This window comes from Cheilinus undulatus, linkage group 22 (assembly GCF_018320785.1).
Source record: "Cheilinus undulatus linkage group 22, ASM1832078v1, whole genome shotgun sequence".
Taxonomy (NCBI): Eukaryota; Metazoa; Chordata; class Actinopteri; order Labriformes; family Labridae; genus Cheilinus; species Cheilinus undulatus.
In genome coordinates, this window is record NC_054886.1 from 11,373,799 (window position 1) to 11,393,638 (window position 19,840).

The window sequence follows — 19,840 nt, forward strand, 5'->3', positions numbered from 1 at the left end:
GGAGGCTGTCAGCGGAGGCTGATGCTGCCTTCATGGCTCACGGAAAGTTAAACACTGTTTTAAAAGAGTTTTAAAAACTTGATTTATGTCGAACTAATAATTCCATGTAAGTGTTGTTGGCAGTCAGCTAGCTTTGATTATGTTTTTCTTTGCGTATCAAGAGATAAAATTGGAAACTCTACTGAATAGCAGAGAAAGCGCTGCTCTATCTACCATGGTTATGAGATTTCTAAGAGCCGTGCTACATCAGTTCCATGTAGGCTAAGCGACCCCTTTCCCTGTGTTAATCAAGACATAGCATACTTTAGTGCTTTTCGTGTAATTTTAATCACCATCAAGGAAAATGCTAATTTCTCCTGTGCACATATTTCATTATAATAAAACTGAATTCAAATTCCAGTGAACATTACAAATGTAAAGTCTTCTGTAAAAATTGAAATGACAAGTGCCCTGCATTATGGTAGTAAAAGGGCTAGTTTAAGTCTTTTTCTTGCTTAACGAATCGAAATTCTCTGTGATTTTTTATGATGAGTTTAAACCTGATTTTAAAGAACTGTCAAGAGAATAAAGCTCTGCCACAGCAATACGAAAGCTTTGTATCTCTGACTTTTTCACTTCTAAACCACATAAATGATAGCATTGTCCTACTAGCATTTCTCCACGTTTACCTCTCTGTGCTCTACATTAGGAGGCTCGAAGGCCGGAGCTGCCGCTGAGTTCCTGAATGCATCAGACAGCTTCTGCGTGAGGAGGATGTGTGAGAGTAGCTTGAGGCAGATGGAGGAGAAACATGGAGAACATCTTTGAAATCTAGGGCGACGCGGCGGACACATCCTTTCCCATCGCTCGTTAGGGGGGCTGAAAGCAGGAGGCGGACCAGATGGAAAAGATGCAGTTTCTCTGTGGGGTGGTGGAAGGTAAGAGAGGCCGCCTTCATCCCTGACCTCCTTGATCATGTCATTTTCGTCATTCCATGCTGCGATGGTCTTGAACAAACCACGGGCTGACCTATATTTTTGTATCGTTTTATTACATTCTGTTGGTAAGGGGAGCAAGATGGTGGTGGAGTCAGCTAATTTTGTGGAAATGTTCGGCGTTGGTGGGCTGCTAAAGTCATCCGGGTGTGAAGTGCTAGCTCACGAAGAAGGCGGTGAAAGTATTAATAATAAGTCCTGAAACGATGATGATGATGATGGTGGGGATGTTGGGGATGACCATTATGCTAGCGGTAACTAATGTGGCTACTGGTGGTGAAGATGATAGTTTGGCTTGGGAATGAAGCTAATGATGGTAAGAACAGATTTGAGACTGTGATGATGTTTCTTGAGATGGGCATACTGATAAAATATGATGCTGATATAGATGCTGAATAGAGGAGGGAGAAAACCTAGTATTAGAAATAGCTAAGTAGTCACAAAATAGGGTTCCAACTGCAGAAAACTAAGAAATCATTGACAATATCAGCATTAAAAGTGTGTATTTACTTACTAACTCTTCTTTCAGTTTACACACACACACCCACCCACACACACACACCCACACACACACACACAAAAGAAAAAAAGGAGTCATGCCTGAAGTTTTGACCCTTGAAATACAATAGTGTTCCTTGTGTTATAAAATCACAAGACAGCAAAAATAATAACACGTGCATATTCAGATATTCAGTAACCAACAACATGATATACTATAACCAACAGGTTATGAACCAGACTCACTTAAATTTGGGCCAAATTGAATTTAACTTTGTGCCACCTCTGATTATCTAAATAATAAAACACATCCAATAAATAACTCAATCAACAAAACCAAAAACTGAAAACTGTCATATTGACAGCAAATTTTCAAGTTTAGAACGTGTTACCACCAGGGCTGGGCAGTTAATTGCAAATTAGATTAAATTGCACAATGTCCCGCTGCAATTTTCAAATTGCAGAAGGTGCAATATTTCTTTAACCTGAAATATGTGTCAAAATAGCAGATTAAAACTTTTTTTGCAGCACCAGAGGTGTTATCCACTACATATTGTGCAGTCATTTAAGTGCCATTTTTTCTAGAATAGTATGCAAAAAATTTTGTTTTCTTCATTTTTGTACGTTTTTCTTATTGAATGTGAGAATGACCTAAGAATTATCACTCCCTTAAATACAAGAATTCCTATACAAGTTGCAATACAAGTCAAAATAATCACAATAACTCATTTTCTCAAAATGGTTCAGCCCTTTAATGTAATGTTATGTTGGTTTTAATAAAGAATGATTTAATGCTGATGTTCGTGAGAAAATACATAAGATGAGGAACTTCAGAAGTAATCGCATATCAAATAGCAATTTTGGGGGACAAAATCGCAATTAGATTATTATATCCAAAATCGTTCAGCCCTAGTTACCACTATGTGTTAAATGACCTCTCCCTCTATCAGAGTGGGACACTGAGATTCTCCCGTTTTACAGAAAATGTAATGGAGAGTTTCAGATTAATTATGCCTATGTCATGACAGAATAGATAGGGAAAATTGTATTTCAAAAAAGCCCAATGTTTTATGTGCCCGTCTAGTTATTCATAATTTCTGTTTGTGAATTTTCCCTGCAGATTTGGGTGTTAATCCATAAAGATATTACATTTTATAATCAGTAAAATGTTTCTTCAGTATCAGTGACACTGATATTTTTTATTAAACACAGTGATCATAAACGTTCGATTTACTTAAAGACTATTTCTACCAACAATAAAAGCGTACTATTGTAAACAGATAAGTTATAGTTGAAGGACTTATATATTCTTTTTTTTTCTTTGTTCTTTTTTGCTTTTAGTCCTGAAAGGCAGAGGCAGTACACAGCATATACATGGAAAAGTAACTGAGTTTCTTCTGCAATTCAGTATTTCCTTCTTTAAGTATAAGCAGGGATCGAAAGCAACTAATTTACTCAAATTACTGTAATTGAGTCAAGTATATTTTGAGTTAAGTATTGTATGTAATTACACTTTTAAAAAGCATCGAGTACTGAGTGAAAAATTAAAGCCACAACAAGGATGTCCAAGATTTCTGCCAACAACATGAAGACGACTAGTTGTTTGGCTTTCACAACACGTGACAGTCAGTACATGCACATAGTGAGAGAATGATTCCATATTTCTTCCCATAACAGCTGTTGCATTTTACTTTAGGTTTGGTCAAACCTAATAATAAATATCCTGGTTGGAGGTCCATGTTTTCTTGTTGTTATTGCACATTAAGGACAGGTCGTATTTCACTGTGAAAGCCCCTTGGGTATCAAAAGTAGCTAGTCAGTGCTTTGAGTACAATTTGAATGACTTACTTTTTACTTGAGTAGATTTATAGCACAGTACCTTTACTTCCACTCACCCAGAGTAACTGTACTTTTACTTGAACAGGATAGTATAATACTTTTTCCAGCTCTGAGTATAAGGAACTAAGGACTGCTTGGGAGAGGTAAAGTGTGCGCACAAGATCAGCCAAAACATATCATAAATAGTCTTGAGAGGGGCAAAAGTAATGAAAATGTAAAAAGTAATAAAAGGTAATAAAATTACAATAACAATGTAGGGGACAAAGGGAAGCAACCACCGTCTACTAATAGCCTCTTAATCTGAAAGTCTACATTTCCTAAAAATAAACTTGTAAACTGCAGAGGTGTATCTATATCAGTAATGCTTTTTAAGGCTTTATGATGACCTCTATATTTTATTATTTAACAGCACATGTGTGTGTAATGAGTAGTTTTCTAATATGCAGTAATTTCCTTATAATTTCCCTCTGCAGGTTTTTATGGAAGACCTTGGTCTATGGATCAGAGGAAGGTTCTCTTTCGGTGGTAAGTCTCTCATCACTATTAGAAGCTTCTAGATTGTTGCTGTGCGTCGGCAAGATTGCTGGACTGTATTGTATGCATGTCATGACAGGCGTGTGTCACATTTGCGGTACTAAGTTGATCAGTGTTGCTCTAATGGGAGCTCAGCTGTTGTGTCTTTAGTTAATTAATGCACTAATTCACAATGTCTACATTCAGTTGTAAAGATAAAATGGTTCACTTTAGTAAATCACTCCTCTTAGAGCAGGGGTGTCAAACTCAATCACAGCAGGAGCCAGATTCTGGATTCAAGACTAAACTGAGGGCCAAACAGGGTCACCTTTTTAGCATAAACTGTCAACCTTGCTACACCTGTGATAAAATACAGAAAAAAACTTGTACTTATTGTAAACGATTTTGGCATTTAAAAAGTTAAAAAGATAAGTTTCAAGGCTCACAATCTGAGAAAAGTAAATTTATTAGTTCAAAAAGGTCAAAACACGAACTTGAAATTGAAATTGAAAAATAATGTTTTTTTTAAAGGCAAATATATTAGGAAAAAAAGTCAAAATCATGGGTTTAAAAGGTCAAAATATGAAATAAAATTGTATTCATGAAATTAAAAGTAAAAATATGATTCAAAATTTTAGTTTTTCAGTCTGAAAGGCCAACCTTGGGATTATGAAGTCAATGTTTGGAGTTGAAAATATGAGGTAAAATACAAAATAATTTATCAGAAAGGTCAAAATGTCACTTTAAAATTAGAATTATGAATCTTAAAGTGCAAAATATTGTATGAGAAGTCAAAATTATGAGTTGAAATGCTCAAAGTATGAAATTAAAAGTAAAAATCCTAAGTTTGAGTCCTAATTGTGAGATGCTAAATTGAAAATGTGAAATTAAAACACAAACTAATCACTTCTCCCACATTCCTGACTTCTTTTCTAAATAGTTTTACTCCTTACATTTTCAGATTTCTTAAATCATCAAGGATAAGTTCACATTTTTATACTTGATGAAATCTGCAGACCTCATACTGATGGGCCAGTTATAACAGAAATATGAGATCATCTTGCGGGCCGGATTTAACTGTTCCACAGGCCGTATTTGGCCCACTGGCCTTGAGTTTGACACCTGTGTCTTAGAGTATCTTATGTGAACAGTTACTTACACAGTCCTTAAGGTGGCGGTATGCATCTGTTTATGTTTTCTCTTTTGATCCAAGAAGAAGAGTTTTAAATCAGAGGAGTGTTACTATTAAAGAGCAACCTAGTCAGTCTACTCAGTCAGATTGAAGTCACAGTTTACACTCACTTTGGTTGTGTATAATTCTGATGCATAGAGTAAAGTACGTAGATTTAACAACAGGAATATACTCAAATAAATTAGACATATACTACTAACATTTCTGGGTTGATTGGACGTCTCTATGAACATATCATTGTTGCAAAACTATTTGCAAATGCACACACAGATTTGCAAGTATGTATATGGCCATATTTTTAAATGTGATTACTAATGAATCTTGATGTCTTTTTTTTTTTTTTTTTTTTTTTTTTTTTTAAAGATTTATTTTTGGCCTTTTTGCCTTTATTTGATAGGACAGTGGATAGAGTTGGAAACAGGGGAGAGAGCGGGGAGAGACATGCAGGAAATAGTGCCACAGGCCGGATTCGAACCTGGGTCGCCTGCGTATATGGCATGCGCCTTAACCACTCAACTACCGGCGCGCCAATCTTGATGTCTTTTTACCTTAAGAGCTAACGTCTTCTTAAATTTCTGCTGTGCAAACATGCAAATCAGAGCTCAGTCGAACCGATCAAACCCTCATCACACATATTTTGAATCTTGCACAACAGAAGAGTAGCAAGAAGCCTTATGTTAACAAGAAGCAAACCTCGAGCCCGCCCCATTTCAAATTAACTTTCTTTAGCTTTTGTGCTCTTACACCAGTGATAGTAGGTGAACCAAGTGTGGAGTCCCAGAAATTGCTGCTTCCTTTCCTGGTAGGAGAGGCAGAATGGGGTTGTCCTCGCTGGGTTCAGCCTTAAAGCTGGAATGAGGAGTTCAGGCCTCCCAACCCCTATGGTTGTGTGCTTTGTGTAATGGTTGAAAGAATTAGATCACTGATACAAGCAGCCAGAACGTTATTTTCCTCTGGTGGGTGGCTAGACTCAGTATTAAAGATAGGGCTAGGACTTCAGACATCAAGTTGAGGTGGTTTGGACATCCTGTCAAGCACGTCCATCATGACTGGAAGAGCAGAAGAAAATGGATGGATGGAAAGAAAAGAAGCAGCTTAAGTAGGCCTCACAGACACAAGTTTTTACAGTCTCCGAGATTAGCTACCAATGTGCATGCAAACCCTGATAGACTGCTTGTTTGAGAAGGGATATGTATATTTTTAGATTTTTGGATAACATAATATTGCTTTACTTGTCTCTTCTTTCTGTCTGCTGACACATACAATAGCACTGGCTTTGAGCCAGGCTACTTGAAGTCTACTTGCACTTAAATCAACACATCAGCTCAAACCATGTCTTCTTCCTGTACCAGGATGCAGTGTTGGGGTTTAAACACCTACCTGTATGGACCAAAAGATGACCTCAAACACAGACTGTTATGGAGAGAAGTCTATTCTCCTGAGGAAGAAGGTAATATTTCTTCAGCCTGACCATTTGTCTGTTAGTCCATCCTTCTGTCAGCCCAGCATTCAGAAAACAAAATTGAAATTAGAGATTTGGGATGTACTATGTGAAGTTTAATGTTGGGGCCTTGAGCTTTGAAATGTGAGGTGAATTTTGTAATTCTCCACGTCTTGCAACCTGTGATCATTTGCCTTAATGTCGCATTTGTATGTCTCCTGTCTCTCTTACTGTAGGTCAGTTGCGAACTCTTATATTGGAAGCCAAAAGCAGAGGCCTGCGATTCATTTATGCCCTCTCACCTGGTCAGGATATTGTCTTCTCTTCTTCTTGCGACCTGACTCTACTCAAACGCAAGCTGAGACAAGTAAATGACAAAATAGCAATAATTAAAGAACCAAAGCGACTTTTTAAAGTTTGACTTTTTGCTTCTCTATGATAACCAACTCAAATCTGTTTCTCAAGGTATCCAACCTGGGTTGCCAGGCATTCGCCATTCTCTTTGATGATATTGATCACTCCTTGTGCCAGGCTGACAGTGAGGCCTTTTCTTCATTTGCACATGCTCAGGTCACTGTAACCAATGAGATCTATCGGTTCTTGGGAGAACCACCCATCTTCCTATTTTGTCCCACAGGTGAGGGGAACTGTAATGTTTATATTTTTCAGTCTACAGACCATCGTAATATTTAACATGAGCTGTTTTAACTGAAGCTTGACTGTGAGAAATACCTCTAATTCTGTCTTCCTCCAGAGTACTGTAGTTCACTGTGTTCTCCCAGTGTATTAAAGTCTCCATACCTGCAGACTATTGGAGAGGACCTGTTGCCCAACATTACCGTGGTATGGACAGGTGAGATACCTGTACATGTAAAAACATATGCAATATTTATCTTCAAGACAATACAGCTTACCCATTCACACGTTCAGCTCTGGCCATTTCATACTTCACAAGAAACTTGACACATCTATACACATGCACATGCAACTGAGACAGCAGTAGCAGCAAATTACGCTTAATAGTATTGAGGAAACATCAGGTAGGTTAACGACTGTACCTACTGAGCCAGTCACCCCCTGAAGTAAAAATTACCAGTAGTAATTGATTGGTTTCAGTCCTCCTTCGTCTTCCTCAGATTTAGATGTGACATGTGACTTTTTTCTTCACTCTCGGTCCCACAGGCAGTAAAGTCATCTCCAGAAAGCTGACTGTAGATTGCCTGGCTGAGGTCGAGTGTGTCCTTCAGCGTCCCCCTCTCATCTGGGACAACCTGCATGCTAACGACTATGACTCAAGGCGTCTCTTCCTGGGACCATTTAAGGGCCGAGAGCCTCAACTAAGGAGCCATCTGAGAGGCCTTTTACTCAACCCCAATTGCGAGTTTGAAGCTAATTATATCCCGCTCCACACATTGGGAAGCTGGCACAGAGGTGGAAAACAGGAGAAAGAAGGTGAGTCTGCAATGCAAATGCAAGAGTACCCAGTGGGTACATGAAAATGGGAAAAGCAGCTAAAGACACATTTTGTACCACTTATTTGTGGTGAAATGTCCCCAGTAAATATTTAATATTTTGTCACATGATGATGATGATGCTGCTGAGTAAGAGGATGTCTGTCAAGCTTTCAGCAGAAGCTAGTATGCCAAAGCGGTGTTCTTACTGTACCTGCAAATCTGACAGCCGATACTGCATTGTTTATAATTCTTTACTTTACCAAAGCTGAAAAATCAAGAGGAGAGATGGTGACTATGTAAAAACATTGTAGAACACCACATTAGCAGCAGCAGCAGTGATTCAGTTTAGCTAGCAATAGGCTAAACACATTGTAATTAAAGCCAACCCAATGCTTGCTTTAAATTTAGTGATAGATTGGCCTACCCTGCTGTACAGAGCAATGGTGTTCCTCCATATGTTTGCCCTGCCAGGCTCACATGTCTGTCCAAACATGAGCTGATAATGTAAAGCGTGATCAGTTGTTCCATAGACATATACATTCAGTAGCAAAATACATGCTAGCGTTTAACACACCAACACTTAGCTTCATGTTAGCTTTCATGTAGCCTTTTAGCGCATTAGCTACTACCACAAAACACAGCAACAAACCAGTCTGTTAATGTTAGACACCATGTTAAAACTTGGAATTTCAAATTTAATTTGAGACTTACCATTGATGATTGTCCAGACTAAGTCCTTATAAGCTGATGAACTCAACTGTAACTCCTGTTTATTTACAACTAAAAAAATCTAACCATCATGGAGTCATAGGGAGAGAAAAATGTCCCCTGTAGGTAATTGTTTGCTGTCCTCTTGTAGATAGCTCTTCCCACAGCTGAAATTACCTTCATGGCTGCTGCTTCAAGCTTTAATTGCCAGAATGCCCTGAGCAAGTAGACTTGTTCTCTAGGATGTGACTCTGTGGCTATGTTCACTCTGCAGTTAAAAGGGATCTGAATCTGATTTTTTTGCTCACATGTGACTCGTGTCTGATTTTTCTCTGACAGTGTGAACAGCGCAAGTCACATTGAATCTGACCTTTTCGAATCAGAATCAGGCCACTTTTGAATATGGTTTTAAATGAGATATGTTTGTTTTTATTGGCATTTATTGGCTATGAAGAAAAAAATTAAAATAAGATGAGGAAAGTAGACAACTCTACACTGTATCTAAATACTCCTTAATTAAAAATTCCTATTTTTGGATCCACAAGAGAGGTACGGAGCAGTATTTCTTAAACCTGAAATTTGTGTCAAAATACCAGTTAAAACCTTTTTTTTTTTTTTTTTTTGCGGTAGCACAGATGTTAAGCATTTCATGTCATGCAATCAATCATGTTCCATTTTTTTTGATAGTGTACAAAAATCATACTTTCTTTATTTTTGTACATTTTTCTTATTAGATATGAGAATGACATAAAAATGATCACTCCCTTCAGTGCAATAATTCATATTCAATATGAAATACAAATCAAAATCATCACAAAAAGATGTTTAGCCCTTGTTAATAGTGAATATAGATTTCACAAGTATATTAGTTCTTCTCTATTGATTTCTCCGTATTTGACATGGCAGGTGTGAAAGCTTGACAGGCAGCCAATGGTAACTAAGAGGACAGGGTGAATTGGGTCATGATTACACACAGATAGGGAAAACTGAATTTTTATTATGAGTGTAAATTTCATTGATTAGCTTTTTGTTGTATTTATAGTAATTACTGCATGTGGGTCTTATTGTATGAGAGGGATCTAACTTTTATGTTGTGTGTTCCAACTGGACTGAAAGACAATATTTAGACAATTTTCCAGTGAAGAATACATCATGATATAGCAGTAAAACCAGCAACAGTACAATAAATAGCATCTGAAAATATACTCAACTTTATAAATGTTGCAGTTAAAGCTTTATTCCTGTAAAAAAACTGAATGATTTATCAATATAGTTCATGGACTGACAGGAATAGAACAGCAAATAAATGATTAAGTTGTGTCCTGGAAAAGAATCGGACTGTCATGGCAAATTATGCATGGATATGAAAAATAGGAAATCAATGTACAATCAATTTAAACTTTAACATGTCTTGATAAAATCAACTGATATGAGATTTTTTCTACATGATGTGTTTTGGTGAAAAAGTCAACTGTCATTACGTGTAGTAACACAATATTGTATATACTTCAGATGAAGAGTGTGAATATTGCCCTGATAAAGCTCTCTCTGCTGCAATATGTGATTGGATGGAGGAACTCAATCAACCATTTCAAGCAGGTAAAACACAATGATTGCAGTCCTTGTGATCACTTTTATGACTTTAAAGTTGACCAGTATAACCAGCCGTGCACTAATGACTGCTTACCAAAATTTTCAAGGTTGCTTAACAAAAATGCCTTTAGCTATTGTTATTAATTAATGCTAGTAACAAACAAATGTTTGTTTTTTTCACCTTTCTTTTTTAAAATCATGACAGGTCGGCAGAGCACACGAACAGACCAACATTCCTCTGCCCCAGACTCTCACTCCAAAGCTCCTGACAGAGTTAACTGCACTTCCACCTCAAAAGGACTCTCTGCTGTTGCCAAACTTCCTGTTTTCCCCCTGAGCTTCAGTTTATCCTCATCTTCTCAAAGTAAAGTCAAGGGGCAGAAGGAGGGACGAGATGGTGAGAGGAAAAGGCAGAGTCAGCCCTGTCAGCTAAATCAACAGCTTTCAGGTCACAGACCTGGAGGACCATCTACTGGAGGCAGGGGACAGAAGGCCCAGGGTAGAAATGGCGTACTGAGTGAGTCTCAGGTGCGACTGCTGGTTGGTCTTCATTATCTGCCCCATGAGCATGGTCTCTCTGCCCAGAAATTGTTGCAGGATCTGGCCTGGCTAAAAACAAACTGCCAGATTGTCAGCGCAAATGGCAGTAAGGCGCCTTCTCAGAAGGTCAGTCTATGTTTCTTTTATGTTTTTCCTCTTCCTTTTTCATGTATTTTAAATTCCGTCAATGCTAGCTTTATAGAATGTGAGTGATTTTGCAAGTACTTGTGTATGCCATCAGATTGATGAGTGGCGTGGACGGGCTTCCAGGTTCCTCTCACTGTGTGAAGACATAGCCCAACTGCACTGCTGCGTGGTGGGTGGGGCGAACAGGGCTGTGCTGTATGACCTTTATCCATACGTGTGGGACCTCAGAAACACAGCTCTGGTGGCAAAAGCATTCATATCCTGGCTGGGTGAGTGTTTTTTATGAGGGCAGTTGTGCCAGAACATTTTGGAATGTCTTATTCCTTAGTTTGTTGTTTTGTGACTATTATCATCAGTGCTTTCAAAATGACACATAGGTATTAACAGTGATAAAGGTGGATTTAAGTTGGTTTTATGTTAAGGTTTTCCAACCTACCCAGGAAGAACCTAACCTATAATTAGCACGCATAAATATTGAAAACTGAAACACATCTTATTTCAAAATTTGCTGGAGCAGCTCTAAGGATGTAGGGATAAAGTATTTTTAGGAGGGATAGAAAGCCGTTTGGTTGCGGCGTGGCATTTTATGTAAGAGATCATATTCCAGTTAAAATCAGAGATGATTTAATACCATCTAAGTTTGAAGTTCTGTGGTTGCAAGTGAGTTTTCCTCATATAAAGCCAATATTAATTGGTTTTTGTTATTGACCACCAAGTGCAAACAGTGTGTGTTTAGATGTTACATGCAATATGTTAAAAAAGGTGTGTGTATTCAATATTTAAATCCATTTAATGGTGAACTGAACATAGCCTGGAGCTCACATGGTTGCCGTGGTGGCTTCTTCTTCTTTCTCCTTCTTGGCGGGTTTGTAAACCAGCTACGTGCATACTGCAGTATCAGACTGAGTGCATACACAAGCTGCTTGTGTGAAAGAGGAAAGGAATTGTGGGGCGGTTCTAATCAATACATCCTAACGTGACAGCACCCTAGAAAACCTGCCGAGTCGTTCCTTGATTTGGCTGGACAGCAGTAAGTTGTGTTTGACTGGTGGTTGGCAGGAAAAAAAGACTTTCAACTTCCAGGAGTTTCATCAACTTGTTTTGGTCAAACAACTTAAAACACTTACCACGACAGTGTTGGGCCTTTGCCAAAAACTAAGAAAGGGAATGAGTAACTCGTAACTATTATGGATGCTTCCACTCGATTTCCTGAAGCTGTGCCTTTGAGATCAAACAAGACCAAGTTCATTGTTGAGGCTTTGCTTCACTTCTTTTCTCTGGTGGGTTTACCACGAGAAGTTCAGCATGATTGTGGATCCAACTTTACTTGTGGTGTTTTCCAGGAAGTGAACTCGGGGTTAAGCAGGTCATGTCATCAGCATATCTACAGTCCCAGGGGGGTCATTGAAAGGCATAAGCAGACTTTAAAGGCCATGATTAAGACCTATTGTGTGAGTTATTCAGGTCACTGGTATGTCGCTATGCCCTTTTTGTTGTATGCAATTCGTGACTCTGTGAACAAGGCCACAGGTTTTTGCCCTTTTGAACTTTTCTATAGACATCAGGTAATAGGACCACTGAAGATGGTTAAAGAACAGTTTTTGCATTCTGAGGGGTCAGCAGAGGCTCCAGGTGGAGTGTTGCATCTTTTCAGTTGCTGGTTGCATAACGCTTGTGACTTGGCCTGGAGTAATTTAAAGGCAGCTAAAAGCAAAATAAAATCTGATGAGATTTAGGCGTACCTTTAAGCCTGGTGTTGTAGCCCACATCCTCTGGTGTTTGTCTGGTATCTTAGAAAGATGTTGAAGATGATGAAGTTGGGTCAGTTGTGCGAGTCACAGCTAGGCTGAAGAACTCCAGTGCCCTGGCCTGTCCCAGTGAGTTACTCACTCATCTCACTTCAGATCAGAGAACTGATGTGTTGCAGCTCTTAGACCAATCTAGACCTCTGTTTAAAGGTACTCCTGGTTTGGCAAATTTTATAACTCATCATGTAGACACAGGCCAGGTGACGCACATAAAGCAACACCCTGAGGGCTGCATTGACAAGGTCAGAAGCTCAGTATGTGTTTAGGTTCGATTCCCTTTCCGATTTCACATTTAGCTAAGTTGATTACTAAACCTGCCTCCTGAAAACGAAAGAAAGAACCTGACATTTTTACAAACATTTAGGCATCACAAATCCAGACACTTCTTTTCCCTGGTTGGTCAAAGGCGCCCACCAGTAGCAAAGACCTTTAATGTGTGTGACGTGTGCTGCAGTGGGAGGGCCCTATGAAGACTTCCCAGTCATTCTGCGCTTGAGTTTTTTGTGAAGTATCAAATGTCCCAGCCAGAGCTGCCTTTGTTCTCTTTCTTGCCCCCTTGAGAAAACAAACAAATTTTTCTGTTCCTGCAGAGTAACAGGTTCACTTCTACATTTATTATAATGATAATAGATGGACATGGTGACATGTTAAGCAATGGGGTTATGCTGTACTACTTTGGTGTAGTATGGTCTGCTGTACTATGTCATAGTATGCTCTTGCATTCTTGATTATACAGTTGGAAAACATGTTTTGGTGTTACTTGTACCCAACCCCCCCCCTTTAGATGGACGAGTATTGTTGAGTGATGGCTCCTCCCTTGGCACATGGAAGAACTGTTTGCATTGTGAGTAGGCATGACCTCTTGTGTCCATCTGAAATCTTTCATTTCAATACATTTCCGATATGTACTTCACCAGCTAAAGCTACTAGAATGATATTTGGTTCTCTGTGTTAGGGTGTGGAAAGGCTACAGGGGCAGACTTACTGGGAATGGAGTCAGAACCATGGGTGTTCAAAGGGGGTGTGTCTGGGGAGGTACAGGTAGGGTGTGTTTGTTCATCATAACTTTGCATGAGCCTCACAAAGAATTGTTCATGTTAACAACTGTCTGAGGTTTAGCTTCCTTCCTAAATCTGCCTACGTGTATTCGTTTGGTTGTTTGTGTATTTTGTAGATGCTTCTTCCGATAGGCAGCAGCTGTGAACTCTTCACTCATCCTCCTCCTCTCTTCCCAACCTCTCGTCTCTATAATATCAGGCCCTATCACAGCAAAGACAAGGTAAAAAGAATCACATATATATGCATGCTTTTGTTAATACAAAATGTCTGAATAATTAGTAAAGCCACTGCAGCGTCTTCCTGCATGCATTTTCTCTTTAAAACACATGACACCTCAGTGGACAAGTCAAAAGTCATCTGTACCTTAAGTTATCAAACACTTGCCTCTTTACTGTCCCCTTTTTTCCTTTTCCATTCCATATCAAGTTCCTTTTTCTGTGGTTAAGTTCATGTCAAAATCTTCAATCTACCTGTCAAAAAATAGGGACATTTTTAAATGCAGAAAAAAGGATAGGATTAATTGTGCTTTACTACAGAAATTTAGATTTAAAAACTTAATGGTCTATCTGTCTGTCTTTAATTTCAATTAATTTCAATTTCTAATAGCTTTATTGGTATGGAAATCAATTGGTTTCATTGCCAAAGCAATTTATAATAAACATAACTATAAAAGCACTCAGAGAGCACAGACCTCCACCATCAGCCCTATCTCCCACTAGTGAAGAATTCTTTAAAAACATTCCTGGATCCAGACGGTGATCCGGATCACTCCCAAAATGTAATTCACGGATTACTCCCTCCCCGGTGGAGTGGAGACACGGTGAGGCAAAGTGTTGGCTTCGCTATGTGTGGACTGGCAGAAGCACCCATGGTCTCACCGGACGACTGAAAGTCATGGCAGAGGGTGAATATTCCTCTATTCCTCCCAGCATTGAGAGTATTCTCGCTACAATTCGCTGTCGTTCTCTCTGTTACGCTCCTACTCATCTCCTCGACTGGGCGTGAATCTTTCAAACTCTATAAACTCCAAAGCTTTGAATATAAACACCAAAAACATGCTGCTGGGATTGAACTTACTCATGTCCGCCATCTCCTGATGTAAAGTGGTAACAGTGCAGACCTCCGCCATTAGCCCTATCTCCCAATAGTAAAGAATCCTTTAAAAAATGACTGGATCCAGACGGTGATCCGGATCAGTCCCAAAATCGAATCAGTTCTTCCTTATGCCATTTCTGACGTTTCCTCAAAATTTCATGAAAATCCATTCATTACTTTTTGAGTTATACTGCTAACAAACTAACCAACAAACGACCAAACCCATCCGATCACATAACCTCTTTGGCGGAGGTAATAACAGAAAAAAGTTGTAACTCTAAATTATGGTAAAAAGGTAGAAATTCTAACATAATGTGCTGCAACATTTGCACAGTGTTGATCCCCCCAGCAGCTATGGAAGCTTCTGTTTATTTTTCACCCTGGTGAATTGTGTTGCTTTCTGGTGAAAAGTGTAAAAAAAACTTGTCTCTGATGTCATTGTACAATGGGCAGAAGGTTAGAAAATAGAGCTCCATTTCAACCTGCTGCTGGCTGCAGTGGGTGCACAGACTTTCCCCTTCTTTGGACCCATCTTTGTCGATGGCGTCCTTCTCGAAGGCCAGGTTGTGTTCACTGAGTCTGAACATGGTCAAACATTTTGTTGAACTATTCAACATTGCTGAACATTTGTTGTCATAGTTTTAGTTGACAAAATTAACCCTGATGTAGAGTGTTTTTTGAGCCAAAAGGATCCTCCAACTATGTAGGAATGTCTTGATGAAATTTGACATCCTTGTTAGTGTCCAAGTGTAAAGGTGCTGCAAATTAAACCAAAAGACCTTAAAATTATAACTCATACATCATCTGTGGGTAAAGAGCTGACCCAATAGACTTGGTAATGAAAATGAAAACATAAAACAATTGTATTTTATCATGTTTCTTTTCTTTTTCATTCATGTCCTGCAGGTGGAGTTGTATCAGATGGTGCAACAACTTCACATCAGGACTCAGGATGGTCAAGGGTTCAGTCCTGCTCATCCAGATGTGATAGGAGACAGGTGTGTATTTGTGTGTTTTTTCCCCATTGGAAAAAAATGTGTCTAATATTTATCAAATCACATGACTTTTTAAAATGTGACAAACCACTGGTTTTCATTTCCGTAGATTTCTTGGGCCATACCTGGCATTATGCCCAGAGTACAGCTTTATCCTGGAGGATGAGCTGGGTGTGTGTGGCTGTGTAATGGGCGTCTTGGATGTCCGCTCCTTTGTCAAGCGCTGCCAGGCCAGCTGGCTGCCTGCTATGAGGGACAAATACCCACCCAAAGGGGGTAATGCACACCCTAATGCGCAGGTTAATATCTTTTTGTTAGCTTTAAATTTTATGTTTTATGTCCCAGGCTCACATACAGTGAGATAAAGGCAGACTGGTTCCTGCCTTAAAATAGAGGTAGGTTAAAGACAACCAACAAAAAGTGTGTTATATTAACAATGCCGGACCAGTTTTTTTTAAATCATTAAAATAAAAAAAAAAAATAAAGTTAAAAAATGGAAATATAGCAGTCTGTGTGTAATGAATCTATAAAATATAAGAGTTTCACTTTTTGAATTGAATTACTAAAATAAAAAAATTTAGATGATATTCTGATTCATTAAGATGCACATGTATATCCAAGTTTTTCTTTCAGTATCAATTCTCTCTTCAGTTTGTGGAAGAACTAATTGAAGTATTTTTTTAGAGTAGTCCTTTTGGATACAAAACTATTACAAGGTTTTTTCCCCCTTTTTTGTCAGTTGTATCTTTTAAAGGTGCAATTAGTAAAATAACGTGAAAGCTACCCATGTAATTAGAATGAACTCTGATGCGAACATTTCTTTTTAACTTAAATGACATGTTTGGCAACACTTTGTGATGCAGTCTTCTGTCCCATACTTTCCTCTGCAGGACTTAATAAAACTGATGGAGGAGGACCAGGGAGATTACCCGGACTCCCTCCTCTATCACTTTCCTTCTCAGTTGCGCCTGGATGCCTTGCCTGAGCTGGTAGATGTCAGCATCAGCCGAACCCTCCTCAGTGCCCTTCTCACTGCACTAAAGGCAAACGGTGAGCACAGGGTGTGGGTCATTGTTTGTATGTCATATTTGCTTTAAAAAGTGATCTTCTCTGGCTTTTTATTTGGTAATGGAGATTTTAAAGAATTAGATTTGTTAATGTATATATTTAATTTCAGAGTTCAAAAACAGGAACAACAAACTACACAACTAAGTGTGGATATGGAAATACAAAATGCACTTTTAACTCTATTTATACATTTATAATGTAGTGGCACTCAACCTGTGGCTCTAGAGCCACAGTTGGCTCTTTTGTGGCAAGTTGTGGCGTTTATAAGTCTAAAAGAGCTTAGAAAAATATACATAATGAAAAAGTGTTAGCAAAATTATGAAATGCAAGTCACATCAATCAGTCTTTTTACCACATATTGACAGTAGTCAAGCAGCTGCTCCCAGTAAAATTACCAAAATTACCATTGCCATTGCATGTAAGCTTGCTGATTGCTGACATTGGGCCAAAACCTCATATCTCAATTTTTCATAAATCAGTGCTATTGGTCACCCTCTACATCTGTCAGTGGGTTTTTAACAAATTATAAAGCAATCAAAAGTGACTCTCTGTGTTAAATTAACTGAAAAATACAACATTTATTCCATTTTCTGCAAAGTTGTGATTTTGGAGATACAAGGTTTTGGCTCCAGCAATATCAAAGAGCTAGAGGGGGCAAGAAAGAGAGACATCCATTGTAATGTCTTTCTAGGAGGTTTACTGATTGGGTCTTGTGTTTTATCAACTACTGACCCGTATTTTTGCTACCTTTGCCACTTTTAACTGCTTTTCACCATTGTTTTCACCCATTTTTGTTTCTCTTTGTTATGCTTAGCTTATCTCTTAAGACTAGAAACACAAATGCTATGGAAGGAAGTCAGGGGTGATAAAAGGTGTTATTTTGGCTCTTACATTAAGATTTTTTAATTCACCTGGGTCCTGAGTAGGGCGAGGTTGAGTACCACTGATGTAAAGGTACATATATGTCATTTCTATAGAGCTCTTTTTGAGAGTCCCCTCTCAATATTGAATTCAGAGTTAAACACCAGCCAAATCCCAACTTTAGTTCCAGCATGGCTCTAAAGTAAAGTTGACTGTTTTCACACTATTAAATTAAGTGCTTTTATTTCCAGATCTATGTAAACATAATGTATAAATCCTGAATGATATAATCCAATATTTTTGTAAAGTTGATTTTCATGTTACAACATAACTTCTTTTATGAAACATCAGGTTCTCAGGGTGTGTTCTGTGAGGTTCAGCCAACAGACCGTCAAAGGCTGGAATTCTTGACAAAACTGGGCTTCTTGGAGATCCTGAGAGGAGAAGCCAGGAGCAGAGAAGGAGTGGTGCTGGGCCGGCTGCTCTAAGATACATATGCATGCACACACAAGCAAATAACATTAAAAAATATATAGAGAACTGCAAAAACAAGGCAGACACATTCATACAAGACATATGTTTTAGGAACCATGCTGACTTCTGTTCAACTTAGAGGTGGATATGTTTGGACAGAAGTTGGTGTATTTAGAATACCTTTTTAAGGACAATCCTGAATTCCTTTCCTTGTTTTGGATGAACCAATAGATTTCTGAGGGATAAGATAATCTAGGAGTTTGGAGCTTCAGTGGATGGGGATGTTAGGATTCTAACTCTCATACTCTTTTGAAAATCTCATGGAGATGTATGTTTGTTTAAGTTTACAGCAGCTTACTACTATCAAAATAGCACTAAAAAGACGGACATGATCAGGTGGCAAACTCTCGTGAGTTGTAGGATTACATGAATGTTGCTCGGTACCTGTCAGATATATAGGCAGACCAGTGTTTTTCCTTTAAACTTCCTGTAAGTGGGATAATTTCTTGCAGTAATTCTTTTCCCTAATGCACTTATAATATCTGAAACAGAATAGCATGAGAGTGAGCATTTTGTTCAGAAGGCATATGTTGATTTTCAGGATGCTATTAAATATCTCATAAAAAATGTATTAAATGGTCACAGGAAGGATATAGTATTGAGATCCACTAGAGCCTGAAACACTGAGTTAAACACTCTTTTATTTTGAAAGGACTGGGTCTAAAGGAACTGCCCTACTGAAGTGATATAAGCTGTAAACCTCAGAGTTTTTATTCTCATCTGGCCTGACCTGTAATCCAGTACAAGAATAAAATCTGAAACACTTGAACCAAGGTGTTAAAATAGCATTTTCAAACTAATGTCTTGAAAGCTTCTCAGTCAAACACAGTCTGTTTGTGGATTAGTTACTGCATGGTAACCAGGCATTTGGCTGAGACATTTCACCGTCTTATGTCCCTAATATTTACAGACTAACTAACAAAGAGGTGCAGGGTGGGTAGGAATGGAATAATTGTATTTCGTTTTGCTAAACCCTTAAACTGAGATCAAATTATCCCCTCATTTATGTAAAAAGAATAAGATGCTAATGTTGAGTGTTTGCACTGCCCTGTTTACAAATTAGAACTTCTATTATCATGATAATTTGTTCCCTAGCTGTTGTTTTGTTTGCTAACTAAATCTCTCTACACCAGGCTGGACAAAGTCTCACTGTTTACACTGTATTAGTTAAATGAATGTCTAAATGCATGAAATAAACATTGTGTGTTTTTTTTTACATGCCCACACTAGACAGATTTAATTCTGACATGACATATTGATGAAGAACATCTTTGGACTTTTGTCAGGTCCAGTAGCTAGAACATAAAAGTGAAAATAAGAATCTGCAATAGCATGCATGATGTATTAGAAATAAAAGTATCTGTGCAAGAGGTAATCATGCAGGATACATTGAAGACATTCAGCATAAATATTCACAGAATGACAGACGCTTTTAAAGTTTACACTAGGATGATTTGCAAAGATACCTCTCCCTTGTTTCGTTGTACTGTAAGCATGACCAGTATGCAAAGTGTCAAGTGT

At 38.4% G+C, this 19,840-nt stretch overlaps 1 protein-coding gene across 1 annotated transcript; it reads left to right on the forward strand.

The window, feature by feature from the left end:
• Positions 1-880: 880 nt before the first annotated feature.
• si:dkey-183c6.8 (protein O-GlcNAcase) lies at positions 881-19,327 on the forward strand. The gene is made up of 17 exons (XM_041779883.1): positions 881-917; positions 3,785-3,836; positions 6,369-6,466; positions 6,694-6,824; positions 6,923-7,094; positions 7,212-7,310; positions 7,640-7,909; positions 10,132-10,218; positions 10,418-10,878; positions 10,994-11,168; positions 13,492-13,551; positions 13,663-13,748; positions 13,882-13,986; positions 15,768-15,859; positions 15,966-16,155; positions 16,747-16,906; positions 18,137-19,327. Exons 1-17 carry the CDS (start codon positions 881-883, stop codon positions 18,271-18,273), a joined length of 2,412 nt encoding a protein of 803 aa, XP_041635817.1. The 3' UTR covers positions 18,274-19,327.
• Positions 19,328-19,840: the final 513 nt, after the last annotated feature.